Source organism: Mercurialis annua, linkage group LG4, assembly GCF_937616625.2.
Source record: "Mercurialis annua linkage group LG4, ddMerAnnu1.2, whole genome shotgun sequence".
NCBI classification, from domain to species: Eukaryota; Viridiplantae; Streptophyta; class Magnoliopsida; order Malpighiales; family Euphorbiaceae; genus Mercurialis; species Mercurialis annua.
The window spans coordinates 40,649,050-40,664,865 of NC_065573.1; the positions used below are offsets into that span (position 1 = coordinate 40,649,050).

The window sequence follows — 15,816 nt, forward strand, 5'->3', positions numbered from 1 at the left end:
CACTATGAGGCAACGATGATCGTGGTTGCTAGCGAGATTGACAATATTGTCGGCGGTGGTGGCAAAATCGACAACGATTGACTTCAATAACTTTGGTAATAAGTACATGTCAACATTTTAAACTATCTTGAGACTTTCTCTAAATAATTAGTCATTCGAACTAAACACCGTTAACGACTATTCTAACGGTGTTTAACTTTGGAGCTTATTTTCATATAATCAACAATGTTTAGGGTTTTATGATAAAAGAAATGATAGAAGGATTAAATACACTTGATAAAAACTTCAAGGCTGTTAATCTTATGAATTGAACTTTTGTTTGTACTTAAAATAAACTTTTGTTTGTACTTAAAATAAACTTTTGTTTATAAAATAATTACTCATAAAAGTTAGATTTGACGGATGATTTAGTAATAATTTGGTTTAGGGTTTGACCTTAAAACAATAATAATAACCCAATCAAACAAAAAAATCAAAATATAACAACCTTATATAAACACACTCCATATTTCACTCTTTATCAGCTTCTCTCTCTAAAAAAAATCTCCATTGCACTCTTTTCCATTAAAAAATGAGCTCTCAGATTATCAGATCTGCTTCTAGAGCGGCCAGGTCTCTTCTCTCCGCTTCTAAGACCTCCTCTCGTTTCTACTCCGGTAATGAAATTATTCATTTTTCCAATTTTTTTTATGCAATTTGTTAACTTCTTAATCTTTCTTTGTCTTGGTCGTAATTATTTTTGATATGGGTTGTCAAAAGATCAAATCCTTATTTACGAGTTTTGTTTTTTTTATCAGATTGTTAAATTTTACTAAATGGGTTTTGATTTATTTTAGTGTACTTATTGGTGTAATAATGGAGATTTGATTTTGATGTGTAGAAGGGAGAGCTGTAGCTGCTGCAGCAGCAGTGTCATTAAGTGGAAAGGGTTCATCTTTTGGGAGGGCTGGTTCTGCTTCAACTGCTTCTAATCAATGGATTTCTGGAGTCCTTGCAATTCCTGCTGCAGGTTTTTGTTCATTAGTTTATAAAAATGTTTTATTGTCTGCTTTGATTGTGTGATTTTGTGGTTGAGATTATAGTTTATGAGAAATAATGTTGCCTATACGTGTTTGAAAAAATGTCTGACAGAAAATCTCGGTTTAAATGTGAGAATCTGGTAGATTAAGGAACAGAGATTTTCTACGAGATTGAAGAGGAGCCTTGTCCCTAGCTCTAGTTTTTGGCTTCCTGGGCCTCTTCTACAAGAATAACACCAGGCAAAATTTCTTATCTAGATTAGGTCCATACGCTATTTATGGTGCAACCAATCAGAAGTTACAAAATTAGAAAACAGAAAAAATAGGTAAGATTGTCTAATATTTGATTGGTTAGGTCCATAAATAATGTATTCATTTGATCTAGGTAAGCATGCCCATTAGCATGATAATGGGTGATTTTGATGTCATGGGATTGATTTTGAACTTGATTGCTCCTCAACATTTTTCTCATACATTATCCCTAAACCCAAAAGATGTTGAAGATTATTAATAAGATTTTCTGCTTATTATAAGTACTAAACTAGCAATGCTACTTTTTGTTCGTGCTCTTTTCTCCTAAATACGAGAGAAGTGTCATTTTCCCTGTGATTTGATAGTATCATGGTATTGAATAATCGATTCTACAGATCTCATGTGTGTTTCTGAGACCGCTTAAAGCAACATATATTTTCGTGGGCAGATTTATGAGTAATGTTGGGTGAATTTGTTAAGTAGAATATAATAGAAGAGAAAGAAGGATTGTCTAACAACATGTTATATAAATTCTTTTTGATTGTATGATATAATTACGGATCTTTTTCTCTTTTCGTTTAGGTTTTGATGTCTCGTATCCTAACTTTTCCTGTTCTTTGAATCTTATCTGTAGTTTACATGCTTCAGGAGCAGGAAGCACATGCTGCAGAGGTATTCTTATGAGCATTTCAATCTGTATCCACTAATACGACCTACTGTTTTTTTTCCTCTCTCGCTTCTTGTCATTTTCTTAGAATTTTAAAATATAATATATCTTCGGCTCTTTATTCAGCTGGAGCGAACTTTCATTGCAATCAAGCCTGACGGAGTGCAGAGAGGACTGGTAAGATGGCACTTGTATATACTATCCAATACGGCTTCTTATATTTGTTTCTTATCGATTGCTTTTGGTGAGAATAGTTGTTGTTTGGAACATATGATCTTATGTCACCCTTTGTTTCAGATTGCAGAAATCATTGCTCGTTTTGAGCGTAAAGGGTTCAAGCTTGTTGGAGTGAAAGTTGTGGTTCCTTCAAAGGACTTTGCTCAGAAGCATTATCATGATCTCAAGGAAAGGCCATTCTTTGATGGTCTTTGTGATTTCCTTAGCTCTGGTCCGGTTATTGCTATGGTAAGCATAACCTGAGTTCTCTTTCTAATGTTTAATGTTTGCTTTTGAGTTCTGCAAACTGATCCAGCTCATGTAGGTATGGGAAGGAGAAGGAGTGATTAAGTACGGAAGAAAACTCATTGGAGCAACAGATCCTCAGAAATCTGAACCTGGAACTATCCGAGGTGATCTTGCAGTCGTTGTCGGAAGGTAAGTCAATTTGCATTTGGTCAAAATCATTTATTTGCTGGATTGTTTTTGTTCTGTTATTGTGATTAATTCAGTTTCAGACAAATTTAATTATTCTGTCGATCAAAGAGAGTAATTCGGTTTTGGTCAAATTGTTTGGTTCTTAGTCAAACCGATCATTTGCTCACCCCTGTCTGCTCGCAATTGTTTTCTGTGCAGAAACATCATCCATGGAAGTGATGGACTAGAAACTGCCAAGGACGAGATTAACTTGTGGTTCAAACCAGAGGAATTGGTGAGCTATACAAACAATGCTGAGAAGTGGATTTATGGAACCAATTGATGAAAAAGATGACTAGTTTTCAAATTTTCTCTGAGAGATTTAGATCCCATATTTGAGGTGGGAAGAGTCAGAATCATTAGAATAAAATTGTTTATGTTGAGGGAGGCATAGCCTTAGTGGGATTAAAACTTCACAATAATCTATTTGCCTCTTTTCATACTTGATCCTAAATTCTAATCATATAATTATGTAGCATTCAAGTTAATTATTTTAGATTAATGATTCCTGCACCATCTATTTTATATTTTATGTGTTATCTCATATATTATCATATAAGATCAATAATTTTATCTTAAATTTACTATATATGTTTATCTCCATTAAATTTAAAATGTTCGAGTATAAATTTGAGATCATTGTATTATAAAATTTAAAATTGTTCATTTGATACTACAAAAATATAAATATATATAATTAACTTATATATTTTGATAAAGATCATACATTTTTACTGCTTAACCTTTTCATTTCAATAAATCTTATTGATTTTTTCATCTATTTTATTTTTATCGCTTTTATTATTGCCTCTCAACTATAATAAAAAAATTAATATAAATCAGTAGATGTAATTCATTTTCTTAACTATATAAATTTGTGTTTCATAAACAAAGAATAATTAGAATTGAGTATGAAATAAAATTGAAATTCTATTTATATGGATAATTTTTATAAAGTAACATATTTTTGAGGAGTAATTAATTTGACGATTAACAAATATATTTAGAGTAATATTTATTATAAATCAACCAATCAAACTGTTCAATTACTTATTAAACCGGCTTACTATATGTCAGATTCTTTCACCATTGTACTAAAATTATTTATTTTATAGATTTACTTTTAAGTGAAAAAAGAAAACCAAATGAAAACAACTAATTCTAAAAACCGAGTTAAATTTTGCTCACGAATATATCAAACTTTACCAGTGAAACCTAGCTCAAGTGGCTAAAATTCTCCAGTGCATTTTTAAAATTTCAGTTTTGAGTCTTAATAGAGCAAGTTGTATAATGGCATTTAAAAAAAATAGAAAAATTTAACTAAACGTAAATTGAAATCTATTTCTACCTCTATAGGCTAATAATCACCAACGGCCCTCGACCTTTACCACAAACTTCCCTAAATTCTTTATATTTTTAAAAGTATCCATAAACCTTCAATCTTCATGGCGGCGCTCATTTATTGTCCTTATGGACAAAAATACCCCTCAGTGCGTCATTTTTTGGCGGCTGTCATTTAAAAAAAAATTGACGGCTCCATGTCAACTGACACGTCACCAAAACACCCTAAAAAATTAAAAACCTAAAATACCCCTAAATTAATATTTGAAAAAAAAAAATCTAAACCAACCAAAATCATCAATTCAAACCCAATCCAACACCCCCCACTCAACCCACCTGACCCAACCCATCCAACCCCTCCAAATCGTCTGAGAAGACGCTGTTCTTGAACGAACAGATCGTTCCTTCTCCTTTCTTGAAGGAACGATCTGTTCCTTCAAGAACAGATCTCTGTTATTGAAGGAACAAAACAGTTCCTTCAAGAACAGATGACCGGAGGCGGTGGCGAAGGACGGCGGCGGCCGATGGTGGCGGAGGGCGGCGACGGCCTGCGGTGATGGATAAATTGACCAGGTGGGTTGAGTTCGATTGAGTGTGGTTGAATTTGATAAAGTGTTTGGGGGTATTTTGGATGTTTTTTTTGGATATTTAGTGACGTGTCAGTGGACACCTGGCGCCGCCATTTTTTTTAGATATACAGCCGTCAAAAAATAAGGGGTATTTTCGTCCAGAATGGCGCCGCCATAAAAGTTGGAGGTTTAGGAAAATTTTTGAAAGTAGAGAGGATTTAGAGAAGTTTGGGGTAAAAGTCGAGGCCGTCGGTGATTATTAGTCAACTCTATATATTAAACCTTTTATTATACACTTTACAGTAATTTTTTTTTTATAATACACTTTACAGTTTACAGTAATTAGTCAACGCGGTAAACTGTTTTTCTTTTTTCACTTTTTGGTTACAAGCGGACTTGAAAGTGTAATTTGAGACAATAATGCTTAATCAATATAGTAAATTGAAATCCGCCCAGAGAATATAAACTGTTTATAAAATCGAAATTAAATATAAGAGGAAATTAAATTACCTCAACTCAAAGAAAAAACGCAACTCTGTTTACATACATAAACTTACCTTCGTCTATTCTCGCAGACTCTCTCCGGTGAACTGATTTTTCTTCTTGCCGCCGCCAATTAGTCGCAGCTTTCAAAACCCTAACCGTAATTCTTTTCCGTCAACAATCTCTTTAATACCAGTAAGTTCCTATTTCTATCTTCCGTTAGTGTTATCCACTAATTGATTATATGTTCCACCTCTTTCGCCAGTATTTTGGTTGATTTAGTCGTTGTTAATGCTTAATTTTTCAGCAGTAGTTTATTATGAGTTAACTAATGCTAGTTTTGTCTGGTTAACATATAAAGCATGTACATTAAATTTTTTATTAAATGATTGAGCTAGCTATTATTTTTATTTTTAGGGTTACTAAATAATAAAATCAAAGTACATTATTGTGCTAGGATTGTCAAATTTTCCTGTGTTTTGATTGTTAACTAGTTATTGTAGGCATTGCTGCCTAGTCAAATATTAAGCTTTAGAGACACCGTGTTTACTTTCATGACATATTGTTGTGTGATTCCGTTCCCAGATGGCGGCCAAACCACTTACTCGTGAGGAAATTGCTAATACTGAGAAGAAATTGGATATGCCATTAGGTATATTCCTACCTGAAATTACTGACTCTTGACCAGATTTTCTGTTTGTGAATTGTTTGCTTATGGATATTGATTTTCTTGTTCTTTCAGAGGACATCATAAAATTGTCTAAAAATACAACTAATTTCAAGAAACAGCAAAGAGCTCCGGTATGGAACATTTACATAAGAACCTGCTTTTGCTTCATGTTCTATGTTTTTGATACTTGATTGATGGTATTGAGTATGTCTGCAGAATAAAGGTCGGAAAGTTTTTAATAATGCTGCACAGGAGAAAGCTTTGAAAGTGCAGCGTTATATGGACTCAAGACCCTTTGTTCGACAGGTATGAATCTACTGCTGCTATAAATATTTGCTGAAATGCTGCATCTTTTCCTTTATTTTCCTACGCAGTTATAGTTGTATTGTATCTTCATTTAAATCAATTTTTTTGGGACCAGGGTGCTTTAGCTCAAAGAAGGTCGAATTTTCAGGGGAATCAATTTCGTTTAACTACTGAGGTTGCACGGAAGGCTGCAGTTGCTTCATTTCACAGCAGGCCTTTTGATCGTAGTACGGTGGCTAATTCAGACAAAGCAAGGTAATATTCATTTATACTGCATTTTTTTTCTTATCTGCAATTACGATTCTAGAGCAGTGAAGTGAAGCAGTGGCACCAATAGTTATCCATCTAATTTTTTACCTTATTATTGACCTTCCGCAGGTAATATGATATATGTGGTCTTCTGGTTATTGTTATTGTTGCCTCCCAGTGCATTCTGGAACTTGCCTAGGTGATTGGTGGTTGTCAAGTGACAAGTTTTGGACCTTTTTTAATATCTGGCTTCTCTGCCAGATTATAATGCCTGCATTTTTACTTGCACATATCTGGCGTAGGATGTCTCTCAATTAGGATGTATGGTGTTAATGGACATGATTATTTGGAAATAAATCTTCCATCATCTTGGTAGGCTTCACAAGTAATGGATTTTATGTGATTGAGTGATTTTGGGTGAAGTTGTCGGTTTATAAAACGTGCTGAAAGTCTTGGATGCATCTGAAGGACAATAAAGGTGTGGGTATGAAATTAATTTAGAAGTTTGATCTTTTGACTTCATCATTCTGCACTATTGTGCTTCTCGTTGTTACTTAGGACTCATTATTGTGTTGTCTAGCAGCAGTGTCAAGTGGGTAACACATTTTCATCTCTATTTTGCGGTTATCATCGTTTATTGTGCTGAGGGGTAATCACGTTCTAATTAGCATGACTATTCTTGTGGTTGTATTGCTCTCTGGTGATAACTACCAGTTTTCCATGAGCATTTAGGTCGGTTATCTGGTCATACCACTTTTGTTCTTTGTTTGAACTTTTGATTGTCCTATAATTATATCAACTATCCTGGAATGGGGTCACTTTTTTTGGGTATGAAGTTTCGCTTGACTTCTGAAGTATCTGCTGTTTTAGTTAACTCTGTCTGATGCATCATCCTTCTCCATCATCCCTTTTTTTATCTTCTGCCTCTTACATGATTGGGTCACGGATTGATTGGTGGTGGTGGAGCTGTGTCAATATCGATGGGAAAAGTTTTTGGCTTGCAGAATGGAGCTTTCTGTTGCACAATTGCGTGCTTCAGCTGATTAAATAAATGGGAAGGATTTGGAGGACTTCATGTCAAAAGATTGTACTCCTGTGATATCAGACATCTCTTCTGCAAAGTCTCTGGCTTCTGTGCATTGTAGTATTATTCTTGCAGCACTGGTTCTGAAGTTGAAGTCATCTGTTTGTTGAGTTATGTTGGTTGGTTCGGAAGTTGAAGTATTCTGTTAGTTGAGTTATGTTGGTTGGTTCGGAAGTTGAAGTATTCTGTTAGTTGAGTTATGTTGGTTGGTTCGGAAGTTGAAGCATTCTGTTTGTTGAGTTGTGTCGGTTGCAACTGTTGTTCTCATAGTTGTTTCTGAGTTGTGTTGCTAAACGTCGGTCCTGCTCAGTTTTCTTGTAGCAAAGCATTTCATGTTCAAGAGTTGTACTCCTGATACCCGTCTGTGATTTTAAATCTGAGTGTAATAAAATGAAATGAAATGGAAATTGAAGTCGCATCGGTATCGTAAAGTGGTTTGTTTTTATCTATCTTTAGTTGGATTCCCTTTCAGTCAGGACGGTAAGGCCTTCTATGCTCAACCAGGCAATTTATAGATTGTACTTGAATGACACTGAACATGGTGCTAACAAGTTTGAAGGCTTCGTTATCCGTTTTGGAGTCAGTTGCTTGATAGTCTTTTTCATGTTTTTATGTTATCTTGGTTACTTTATGGATGCAGGACTGGAGCTTTTATGGTTCAGAGGGCTGCAAATGGAGGATTTGCTACCAAGGTATTTTCCATCTCAAACTCTACTCTTATTTGTCAGAGATGTGTAGCAGTGTAGGATGTGATTAAAAGCTTTGTGCTGTCCTATTTGTGAAGTGTTATTATTTGACTTCTTTTTCTATGAAATGATTAAGCTGTTAATGAGTCCCATTACACTTGTATTTGCTCTTGATGAATTTGGCTGAGTATTGTAGCAATATAAAAAGGAATAGGTGTAGAATGTAGATCAACTTAAATTAATTTAGACTCTTTTGTTCCCCTTTCACTTTATAAAAATAGTGTAGATTCATGATTTTCTTTGTTTTTTAAGATTCACTGAACTTTACTTAACCTATCATGTTCAAGTCAACTTAGAAATATTAAACTGACAGAGCTTAATTGTTTAAGAAGGAGACCATGCTAACTGGGTTTTGTTCCGATGTGCAGTCAGCACAACAGCCACAGCAACTGAAACAGCAACAGCATAAGCAGCAATTGGATGGAGGTGTTAAGCCGAGGCCTCAAACTCTGGATTCACGATTTGCAAACATGAAGGAGGAGAGGATGAAGGTCTTGTCGAGGCAGAATAACATTGGACAGCGCAATGGAAATGGTTTCCGACCAAGAGTGCCATGGGCTAGAGGCCGGTGGCAACCCATGCATGGGTTTTCCTACTAGATGTCAGCCAGAATGAAAGCTGTTGGTGCTGAATCAAAAGCGTTATAAGTTCTCGTCTCTTTGGTTTCCTGGATATCATGTTATGGAAGTTGGGGTAACTGAGTGGGCGGAATGTGAAAGTCTTTTCCTTTATTCGTTTTGTGTTGAACCACAACTTTCATCTTGGTGCTCCTTGCGGCATTGTATATAAAGGATATTATGTCCATTTTTTCCGCCTATTATTCATGATTTTTTTTTTCTCGTTTTAGCTGGGAAATGCTCAAGATATTTCACATAAGTGTAGAAAGTGGAACCTGCTCAACTTGGTTATTCGGCTTATAGAGAGTTTTTGATATTTTTTTTGGGCTTAATACATCATTTGACCTCTAAACTATACCATTTTATTCTCTGCGACCTCTAAACTAATTTCGTGTTCTATTAAACCTCTTAACTCTTTTTTTTGTTCTATTTAACCCCTCATTCGAAACGTGCACACCACGCGCGCTGACGTGGATAAAATTGCTGACATGGCTTTGCTGACGTGGGGTTAAATAGAACAAAAAAATAGTTAAGAGGTCCAATAGAATGCTAAAATAGTTTAGAGGTCACAGGGAACAAAAAGGTAAAGTTTAAGGGTCAAAAAATATATTAAACCTAATTTTTTTTTTAATTTTAAATAAAAGATAATGTACTTTACATATTATTTGAAAAAAATCATTTAAGGCTTAAGTACTTTAAAAATCATAAAATTTAGCGTGTTTTCTAATTTTAACACAAATTTTAAAAATTTAGAATTGATTTGAAAAGTTTGAAATTGCAAAAAAATTAAAAGTTGGTATATTAAAATTTTTAAAATTGGAAATTCGTGAAACACACTAAAAAGTATAATTTTTTAAATAATTAGGTCTAAAATGGTTGAAAATTAAATAATTGCATTTTCAAAAAGGTTAAATGGGTAAAAATTAAAAGTTTGAAGGTGCAGTAGGAAAATAAAATAAGTTCAGGGGTCAAATAGAACAAAATAGTTTAGTTCAGAGGTTAAATAGAACAATTTATACATTTTAATTATCCTTCACGCGCTTCAAAGCGTTTGAAAACACGCGCTTTTGCCACGCTGGACGAAAAAGGTTAGATCGGCAAAAAAGTTGCAGTTGAGGGGTTAAATAGAACAATAAAAAATGTTAAGAGGTCCAATAGAATACAAAATTAGTTTAAGAGTCTCAGAGAATAAAAGTGTATAGTTTAAGGGTCAAATGATGTATTAAGCCATTTTTTTTGCTTTATGATGCTAATGGTACTTTGTTATGGTAGCTAGTATTCTTTTGCGGTGGAGAAATCTCAATCTTAATTATCAAACAAGTAATTCACATATGATCTCTAGAAAGAGAAATTCTTATGTAGACTCAGCCTATCACGTCATTCGTAGACTAAATCAAAAGTGTATACAAATAACAAACGAAATTATAAAAATACCTTTATTTTAATGAGGTGTTATGATATAATTGGTTAAGTTCACGGATGACGTGGTGGACTGAGTGGTGCTTGAATGAGTTGGCGGGTTGTGTAAATTCAGTTTGTTGATTTATTATCAATTGTTTCAATTCTTATACAACATGAAAATTTAACGAGCTATTTGTATTAATTCGTATTCTATTTAATCTACCGGGTCAATTTTAGATCATAATATTTTAATTTGTTTAACCTATTTATAATAAGTGTCATATTAAAACAATGTGTTTATTGAAATGGTTGATTTTTTTATTTTTTTTTTGATAATTGGGGAGGGAAGAGCGCTTATGGGATGAATCGAATTTACGACCTAACAATTTGCTGCCTAGCGGTTATACCATTTGAGCTATAGCTCATGAAATGGTTGATTATAAGTAACGTCAAAACAGTATATTTTGATAATATGTAAAGTCGGGTTGACAGTGCATGACACATTATAAACCTTGTCATAAACAACTGACATGAATACACACCTAAGCTTTTGTGTTTGCAAGTCATAATTCATTTTGACAACACCCTGCTCTATCTTTTCTTCTTCTCTCTTCTACTATCCTTTATGAATCTCAATTCGTTCTTTTGCGTTTCATTTCAGATAATAAAAGAGAAATATTTAGTATTTCCACAACTTAGTGTTATTATTGTATAGTTATGTACAAGGATGCGATATAGCAAGACGGGGTTGTAGCTCATATGGTAGAGCGCTCGCTTCGCATGCGAGAGGCACGGGGTTCGATTCCCCGCAGCTCCAATTTTTTACATTTTTTCCTTTTCAAAAACATATTCCATATCAACGGCCCAAAATAAATCCCAACATTGAAACACAGGAAAGAAAAAAACACTTCCCCCGCCTGTCCTAACAGCCTCTCATTCATAATCTCATCCATTCCTCTTCCAACAATGTCTTAGCACCCATTACCAATCAGAAGCACCTCCACAAACAAAACAATGACACTAAACTTAACTTCTCCTCTACTCTCCCGCCTATCTCACCCGCCTCTTCACACTCCCAAGCTCACCGACAAATCATCCAACCACCACCTCACTCTCTTATCCTTCCTACTTTCATCTCCCACTTCATCAAAACCCTTCCTCTTCCCGCCAAAATCTTCACTCAGCGGCCAAAACTCCGCTCCCGACCTCCTTAATAACCGCCACTCGCTTTCTCAAATCTCCGCTGCTAAAGACGCTACCGAAGCCTTACTATTAATCTCCGAAATCTCCGGGAAAAGTAGCGGCTCCGTTAGTGTCTCCGATTGCTGTGATATTATAACTGCCGCGCTTGATCGTAACAATGCTGACCTGGCATTGTCTATATTCTATTCCATGCGCTCCACCTTCGATCAAGGTTAGGTCTCTGTCTGTTCATTTTATTTTATTTTTGCAGTCGGTTTTTACTTGAGTGAATATACTGACTGTTAGTGTGTAGGTGTTGGTGAGAATGGATGGAAGTGGTCGAGACCGGATGTGAGTGTCTATAATGTGTTGGTTAAAGGTCTTGCTTCGGCTTTGAGGGTTTCTGATGCACTTAAAATTGTTGATTATATTTGTAGAGTTGGAGTTTCTCCTGGTGAAGAGGTAATAATCCTGCTTGATTGTGCTTGTTTGTTTATCTGTTTATTGGATTATTTGATTACTTTTTGTTGTATAGGTTCCTTTTGGGAAGGTTGTTAGATGTCCTACTTGTTTGATAGCTGTTGCTGTTGCTCAGCCTCAGAATGGTTTTCAGGTACTGTACATACATGAATAACTTTAGGTTTGTTATGAATCGAATTACGTCAACTATCTGCTTTAATATGTAGTTAGGCTTCTGCAGATTGCCTCTTGTTCCAAGTGTCGTTACCAGTATGAGCTTGTTTCTGGGGACATAATTAGCATCACCTCTGAGGAAATCAGGTTGGTTTATTATCTCTGTTTGTGTTATTCTTATCACATTACTTATCTGTTTCGAGTGGTTTAACATCATATCAATATAGTTCTTGAAAGAAAACTGTTTTATCTCTTGTGGAGAGAGCCGTTTCTTTTGTAACAATAATCAGGTTGTTGCTGTACTTATATCTTTGTGTATGATGTTGATCCTGGAATACTCACTTTTTCTAAAGGAACTCCTCCTGCCGAACGCAGTAAGGATCTTCCGGCGTGGGAAAGGGGGCTAAGATTTCTGAAACTCATGAAGCGACGCATTCCGGCTGCTGTTCATTCCATTGTGGTAATGTTGAATCTATATTTTATGCTCCTTGTACTTTCTTTTCAGTTTTTTCTTGCTTTGAACATATCATATTTCGATTTGAATCATATTGTTGATTGGCCAACTGTAAAAGCTGGCATGCAACTTAAAATGGACATGGTATAAATGGCGGTATTCTATATGCATCTCATATCATGGTCTTTGGGTTTCCTAAGCTGTCTTGTTCTTAGTTTGAATCGCATGATCGTTCAAAGTTTGCTACTTTTTCACTCTGTGATGGAGATTTTGTGCAGTATTGCATTCTACTAAGCTTTTTTATGCATTTCAACTTTTTAGGTACAGACACCATCTGGTATGGCCCGCACTCACAGGTTTGCTACTGAAACAGTTGATGTACCAGCGCAAGAAGGTGAAAGAGTGACTGTTGCTTCAGCAGCTCCATCAAATGTGTACAGAAATGTCGGCCCCTTCAAATTTAGTCCAAAGGCACCCAATACATATCCCGGAGAACCTATGTGCCTGACAAACCATGAAAATGGTCAGGAATCACTGTTATTAAGAGCTCCTGAAAAAGATGGAAATTTATCCTTGCTTAATCCTTCACTCCTTATACCAATTCTCGCTCTTCTGGCTACTGGAGATGCTGCATCAGGAATCATTGATCCCAGCTTGCCTCAGCTCCTTTCAGTTGCCGCTATTGCATCTCTTGGTGCAGGAGCAACAATAAATTTATTGGTTCTTCCCCAGTTGAATCAGGTGAGCTACTATTATTGTTGTCCTCATGTCTTTGAGATTCCAAATTTCGATAGTAGTTATTTATTCATGTTTGTCTTCAGTGCTTTTTCTTCGGATTTGGAAGAGGCCAGTTTTATGGTCATTTGGTTATATTTTTCATTAATACGGAGCAACTGTTGATTCTGTTCTTTTTGTTCAGCTTGGGGTTTTAGAGTAGGTAGCTCTTATCAATAATAATTGTAATGTTTATAAGTCTCTTCCCAATACATGTGTCTCTGCTTATTATCTATTCTTAAACATAAGATACCACCGTTTCACGGAAGTACTGGAACATTATAGCTTGAATACACTGCTGCACTGTAAAGCTGCCATCTCACTACTAATAAATCCAATTTGTTTTATTATTGAACAGTTAATATATATGAGTTTTGAAAGTCTGCAATCTATTTTCCTCAGGTCTTTCTAAAAGTTTGTAAAGCATTTTTCTCTTGAGAATCAAAATGAAGACTCAATTTTTATAATTTCAGCTTCCACAGAAATCAGTGGATGTATTTGCTATCAAGCAGCAGCTTTTATCTCAATATGATATGCTTCAATCTCGTATTAAAGACCTAAAAGAATCTGCTGAAAAAGAGGTATCCTATTACATCTCCTGATTATGATATTTCCATAAGCTTCATATATGCCTACTCAAACTCTGTAAACTACAAATTCAAAGAATTAATAGGACATTGCATGTCTGAACAAAACCTCTTCGACTTTAAAATTTCTATCAAGTTTTGATTTTAAAATTTGAAGTTTAATAAGTTCACGCAAGTAGTAATGTAATAAATTAAGATGCTGCTAGTGTAGGTTTGGATGTTGGCTCGGATGTGCCAGCTGGAGAACAAAATTTTTGCTGTAGGAGAACCCTCCTATCGGTGAAACTTCTGTAACCTTACTTGTAGCCTTTCTTAGTTTCTTACTTCTTAATTGAAATGTATTTATGAATCAATGTTTTTCTTTGAAGTTCACTAGTCTAATATATGCATATTGTCTCACTTAGATCGCGGAGAACTAGAGTCAAAAGGGTCCGAGAAGGTTTAGAAAAATCTCTCAAGGGACGGATTGAACTCATCGACAGCTATGCAAGAGTATGTCTTTCTCAATATGCCCTTCACTACACCCTCATCCCAATATGATATGCCTTTGCATATTCAGTGTCTTAACACACAGTTGCCGTTGATTTTCAGATATCGTCAATGATAGAGATTGAGGTAGAAATGGACTCTGATGTTCTTGCTGCTGAGGCTGTGGGAAATGTGGTGCGTGATACTTGTTTATCTCATTCCTATTGTTGATACTTTGATGGTTGATGCACATAAGCTATGTAACACGATGAGTCTTATTTGCAGGAAGCCATTGCAGAGCAGATACAACAAATCATGGAGCTAGAAAATCTTGAAGAGGTATGCTCATGAATTTTCTCTTAATTCTTTATCTTTTCACATTTTTCTTAGAGTGCGCTTGATTAGAATCATTATACAAGATTTAGGGAATGTATTTGTCAGAAACAAGTAAAAAGACATCTGATGCTACTAACTTCTCAGATTGTAATTCAGATTAGGAGTTTAATGGCTTATTCACATCGTTTCAAAGTTGAACTCTACTATATTATCGAAGATAGAACTCTCACATAAATTATGCCTTCTTTTTTCATTTACTTCTAGCTGTTTAGACCTTTCCTTTTAATGTAGAGATGGAGAATACAAGCTGAAGCAAACGATGAAGCTGAGAGACTTCTTAGTTCTGAACCTATACCGACAGAGAGGGTCTAGACATGTTACTAAACTATTTGAGCTAAAGCTAATTCCAATGCATGTTTTCAATGACAAAACCTCATGTTGGGTCTTCCGGGAATCGAAAAATCACCAGATAATTCAGCTGGAAAGCAGAAGTCAAATTTGTTTACATGAACGTTCATCTCAAGCACTCAAATCTGCAGATGAAGCATGAGCAGAGATTGTGAAATATCCCAGAAAGCTTCAATTTATCTCATGATCTCATTTAAGCGTCTTTTAAAGGTACACATGTTCTCTTTTGTATATAAGGTAACATATACACTTATGTTTCTGAACTCAAAATCATGAAATTTATCACCTTATTTGTAAGTTTTGTGGTGCATAAGTATTTGTACAATTCTGTCAAAAAAAAATAGTATGTGTACAAATAGAACCCCTCTCACACTTCCATTATGTCATAATCACCAAGAAATAAGAATGCTTGGACTGCTTAGCTAGGATTAAGAACTAAAAGAACGATCCATAATTTGTTTTATAGAAAAGGTTGATCGAATCTGCTACTTCGTAAATCTTCTGAGAATCTGCTACTCTGTTGATTTTTTTTCTTTATTTCTGGTGGAATCAACATTTTCTTTGCATATCATTCCACTTTTGATATTCTATTAGACATCTTATTAGTTGAGTACACTTGTGATGAATTTATGGATGACATGAACCTTGACTTTTTGGTCGGTCAAGTAGCTCAGCTAATAAGGTTGTGCTGTTATATTTGACCCAATATATTAGGTCTAATGATCTTTTTTCCCTTAAATTATGTTATCATGACTTATTGGAGTAGAGAAGGAAAAAAGAGATCATAGTGAGGCCATTAGTCTTTGGCTAACTTTGTGTGTAAAAAGTGAGGAGCATTTTAAAAATAATTGGAAGCCGAATAATTATGATAAAGTGA

General features: G+C 35.0%; 3 protein-coding genes and 1 non-coding gene across 10 annotated transcripts; all 4 read left to right on the forward strand.

Moving 5' to 3' along the window:
• Positions 1 to 506: 506 nt before the first annotated feature.
• On the forward strand, positions 507 to 3,133 carry LOC126678705 (nucleoside diphosphate kinase 3-like). The gene is made up of 7 exons (XM_050373599.2): positions 507 to 656; positions 881 to 1,009; positions 1,906 to 1,943; positions 2,065 to 2,115; positions 2,236 to 2,403; positions 2,480 to 2,592; positions 2,791 to 3,133. Exons 1-7 carry the CDS (start codon positions 572 to 574, stop codon positions 2,912 to 2,914), a joined length of 708 nt encoding a protein of 235 aa, XP_050229556.2. The 5' UTR covers positions 507 to 571; the 3' UTR covers positions 2,915 to 3,133.
• A 1,892-nt stretch (positions 3,134 to 5,025) lies between these two features.
• On the forward strand, positions 5,026 to 9,014 carry LOC126677421 (uncharacterized). 3 transcript variants are annotated; one of them, XM_050372021.2, is made up of 7 exons: positions 5,026 to 5,223; positions 5,610 to 5,676; positions 5,767 to 5,825; positions 5,911 to 6,000; positions 6,116 to 6,255; positions 7,974 to 8,025; positions 8,448 to 9,014. In XM_050372021.2, exons 2-7 carry the CDS (start codon positions 5,610 to 5,612, stop codon positions 8,676 to 8,678), a joined length of 639 nt encoding a protein of 212 aa, XP_050227978.1. In that variant the 5' UTR covers positions 5,026 to 5,223; the 3' UTR covers positions 8,679 to 9,014. The 3 variants fall into 3 exon arrangements, with proteins under 3 accessions (XP_050227978.1, XP_050227977.1, XP_050227979.1); XM_050372020.2 differs by having other exon boundaries at positions 5,026 to 5,219; XM_050372022.2 differs by having other exon boundaries at positions 5,026 to 5,184.
• Positions 9,015 to 10,841: 1,827 nt separating this feature from the next.
• TRNAA-CGC (transfer RNA alanine (anticodon CGC)) lies at positions 10,842 to 10,914 on the forward strand. The gene has a single exon. It is a non-coding gene; the product is annotated as a tRNA-Ala (tRNA).
• Positions 10,915 to 11,011: 97 nt separating this feature from the next.
• On the forward strand, positions 11,012 to 15,236 carry LOC126676973 (uncharacterized). Of its 5 annotated transcripts, none has more exons than XM_050371357.1 (12): positions 11,017 to 11,511; positions 11,593 to 11,741; positions 11,815 to 11,892; positions 11,980 to 12,059; positions 12,288 to 12,372; positions 12,688 to 13,107; positions 13,614 to 13,721; positions 13,939 to 14,006; positions 14,132 to 14,219; positions 14,319 to 14,390; positions 14,481 to 14,534; positions 14,823 to 15,236. In XM_050371357.1, the coding sequence occupies exons 1-12, from the start codon at positions 11,112 to 11,114 to the stop codon at positions 14,901 to 14,903; spliced, it is 1,683 nt and encodes a 560-aa protein (XP_050227314.1). In that variant the 5' UTR covers positions 11,017 to 11,111; the 3' UTR covers positions 14,904 to 15,236. The 5 variants fall into 5 exon arrangements, with proteins under 5 accessions (XP_055961328.1, XP_050227317.1, XP_055961327.1 ...); XM_050371359.1 differs by having other exon boundaries at positions 13,623 to 13,721; XM_056105353.1 differs by lacking the exons at positions 14,319 to 14,390; positions 14,481 to 14,534; positions 14,823 to 15,236 and having other exon boundaries at positions 11,012 to 11,511; positions 13,934 to 14,017.
• The last annotated feature ends 580 nt before the right edge of the window (positions 15,237 to 15,816 follow it).

Excerpts from the sequence above, each read along its gene's own strand:
- LOC126678705 (XM_050373599.2), top strand. The coding sequence starts at position 572 with ATGAGCTCTCAGATTATCAGATCTGCTTCTAGAGCGGCCAGGTCTCTT. Across the intron at positions 1,010-1,905 it reads CCTTGCAATTCCTGCTGCAG|TTTACATGCTTCAGGAGCAG; the intron begins GTTTTTGTTCAT and ends TCTTATCTGTAG. Across the intron at positions 2,404-2,479 it reads CTGGTCCGGTTATTGCTATG|GTATGGGAAGGAGAAGGAGT; the intron begins GTAAGCATAACC and ends CAGCTCATGTAG.
- LOC126676973 (XM_050371357.1), top strand. The coding sequence starts at position 11,112 with ATGACACTAAACTTAACTTCTCCTCTACTCTCCCGCCTATCTCACCCG. Across the intron at positions 13,722-13,938 it reads AAGAATCTGCTGAAAAAGAG|GTTTGGATGTTGGCTCGGAT; the intron begins GTATCCTATTAC and ends CTGCTAGTGTAG. Across the intron at positions 14,007-14,131 it reads GTAGGAGAACCCTCCTATCG|ATCGCGGAGAACTAGAGTCA; the intron begins GTGAAACTTCTG and ends TGTCTCACTTAG.
- LOC126677421 (XM_050372021.2), top strand. The coding sequence starts at position 5,610 with ATGGCGGCCAAACCACTTACTCGTGAGGAAATTGCTAATACTGAGAAG. Across the intron at positions 6,001-6,115 it reads CAAGACCCTTTGTTCGACAG|GGTGCTTTAGCTCAAAGAAG; the intron begins GTATGAATCTAC and ends TTTTGGGACCAG. Across the intron at positions 6,256-7,973 it reads GCTAATTCAGACAAAGCAAG|GACTGGAGCTTTTATGGTTC; the intron begins GTAATATTCATT and ends TTATGGATGCAG.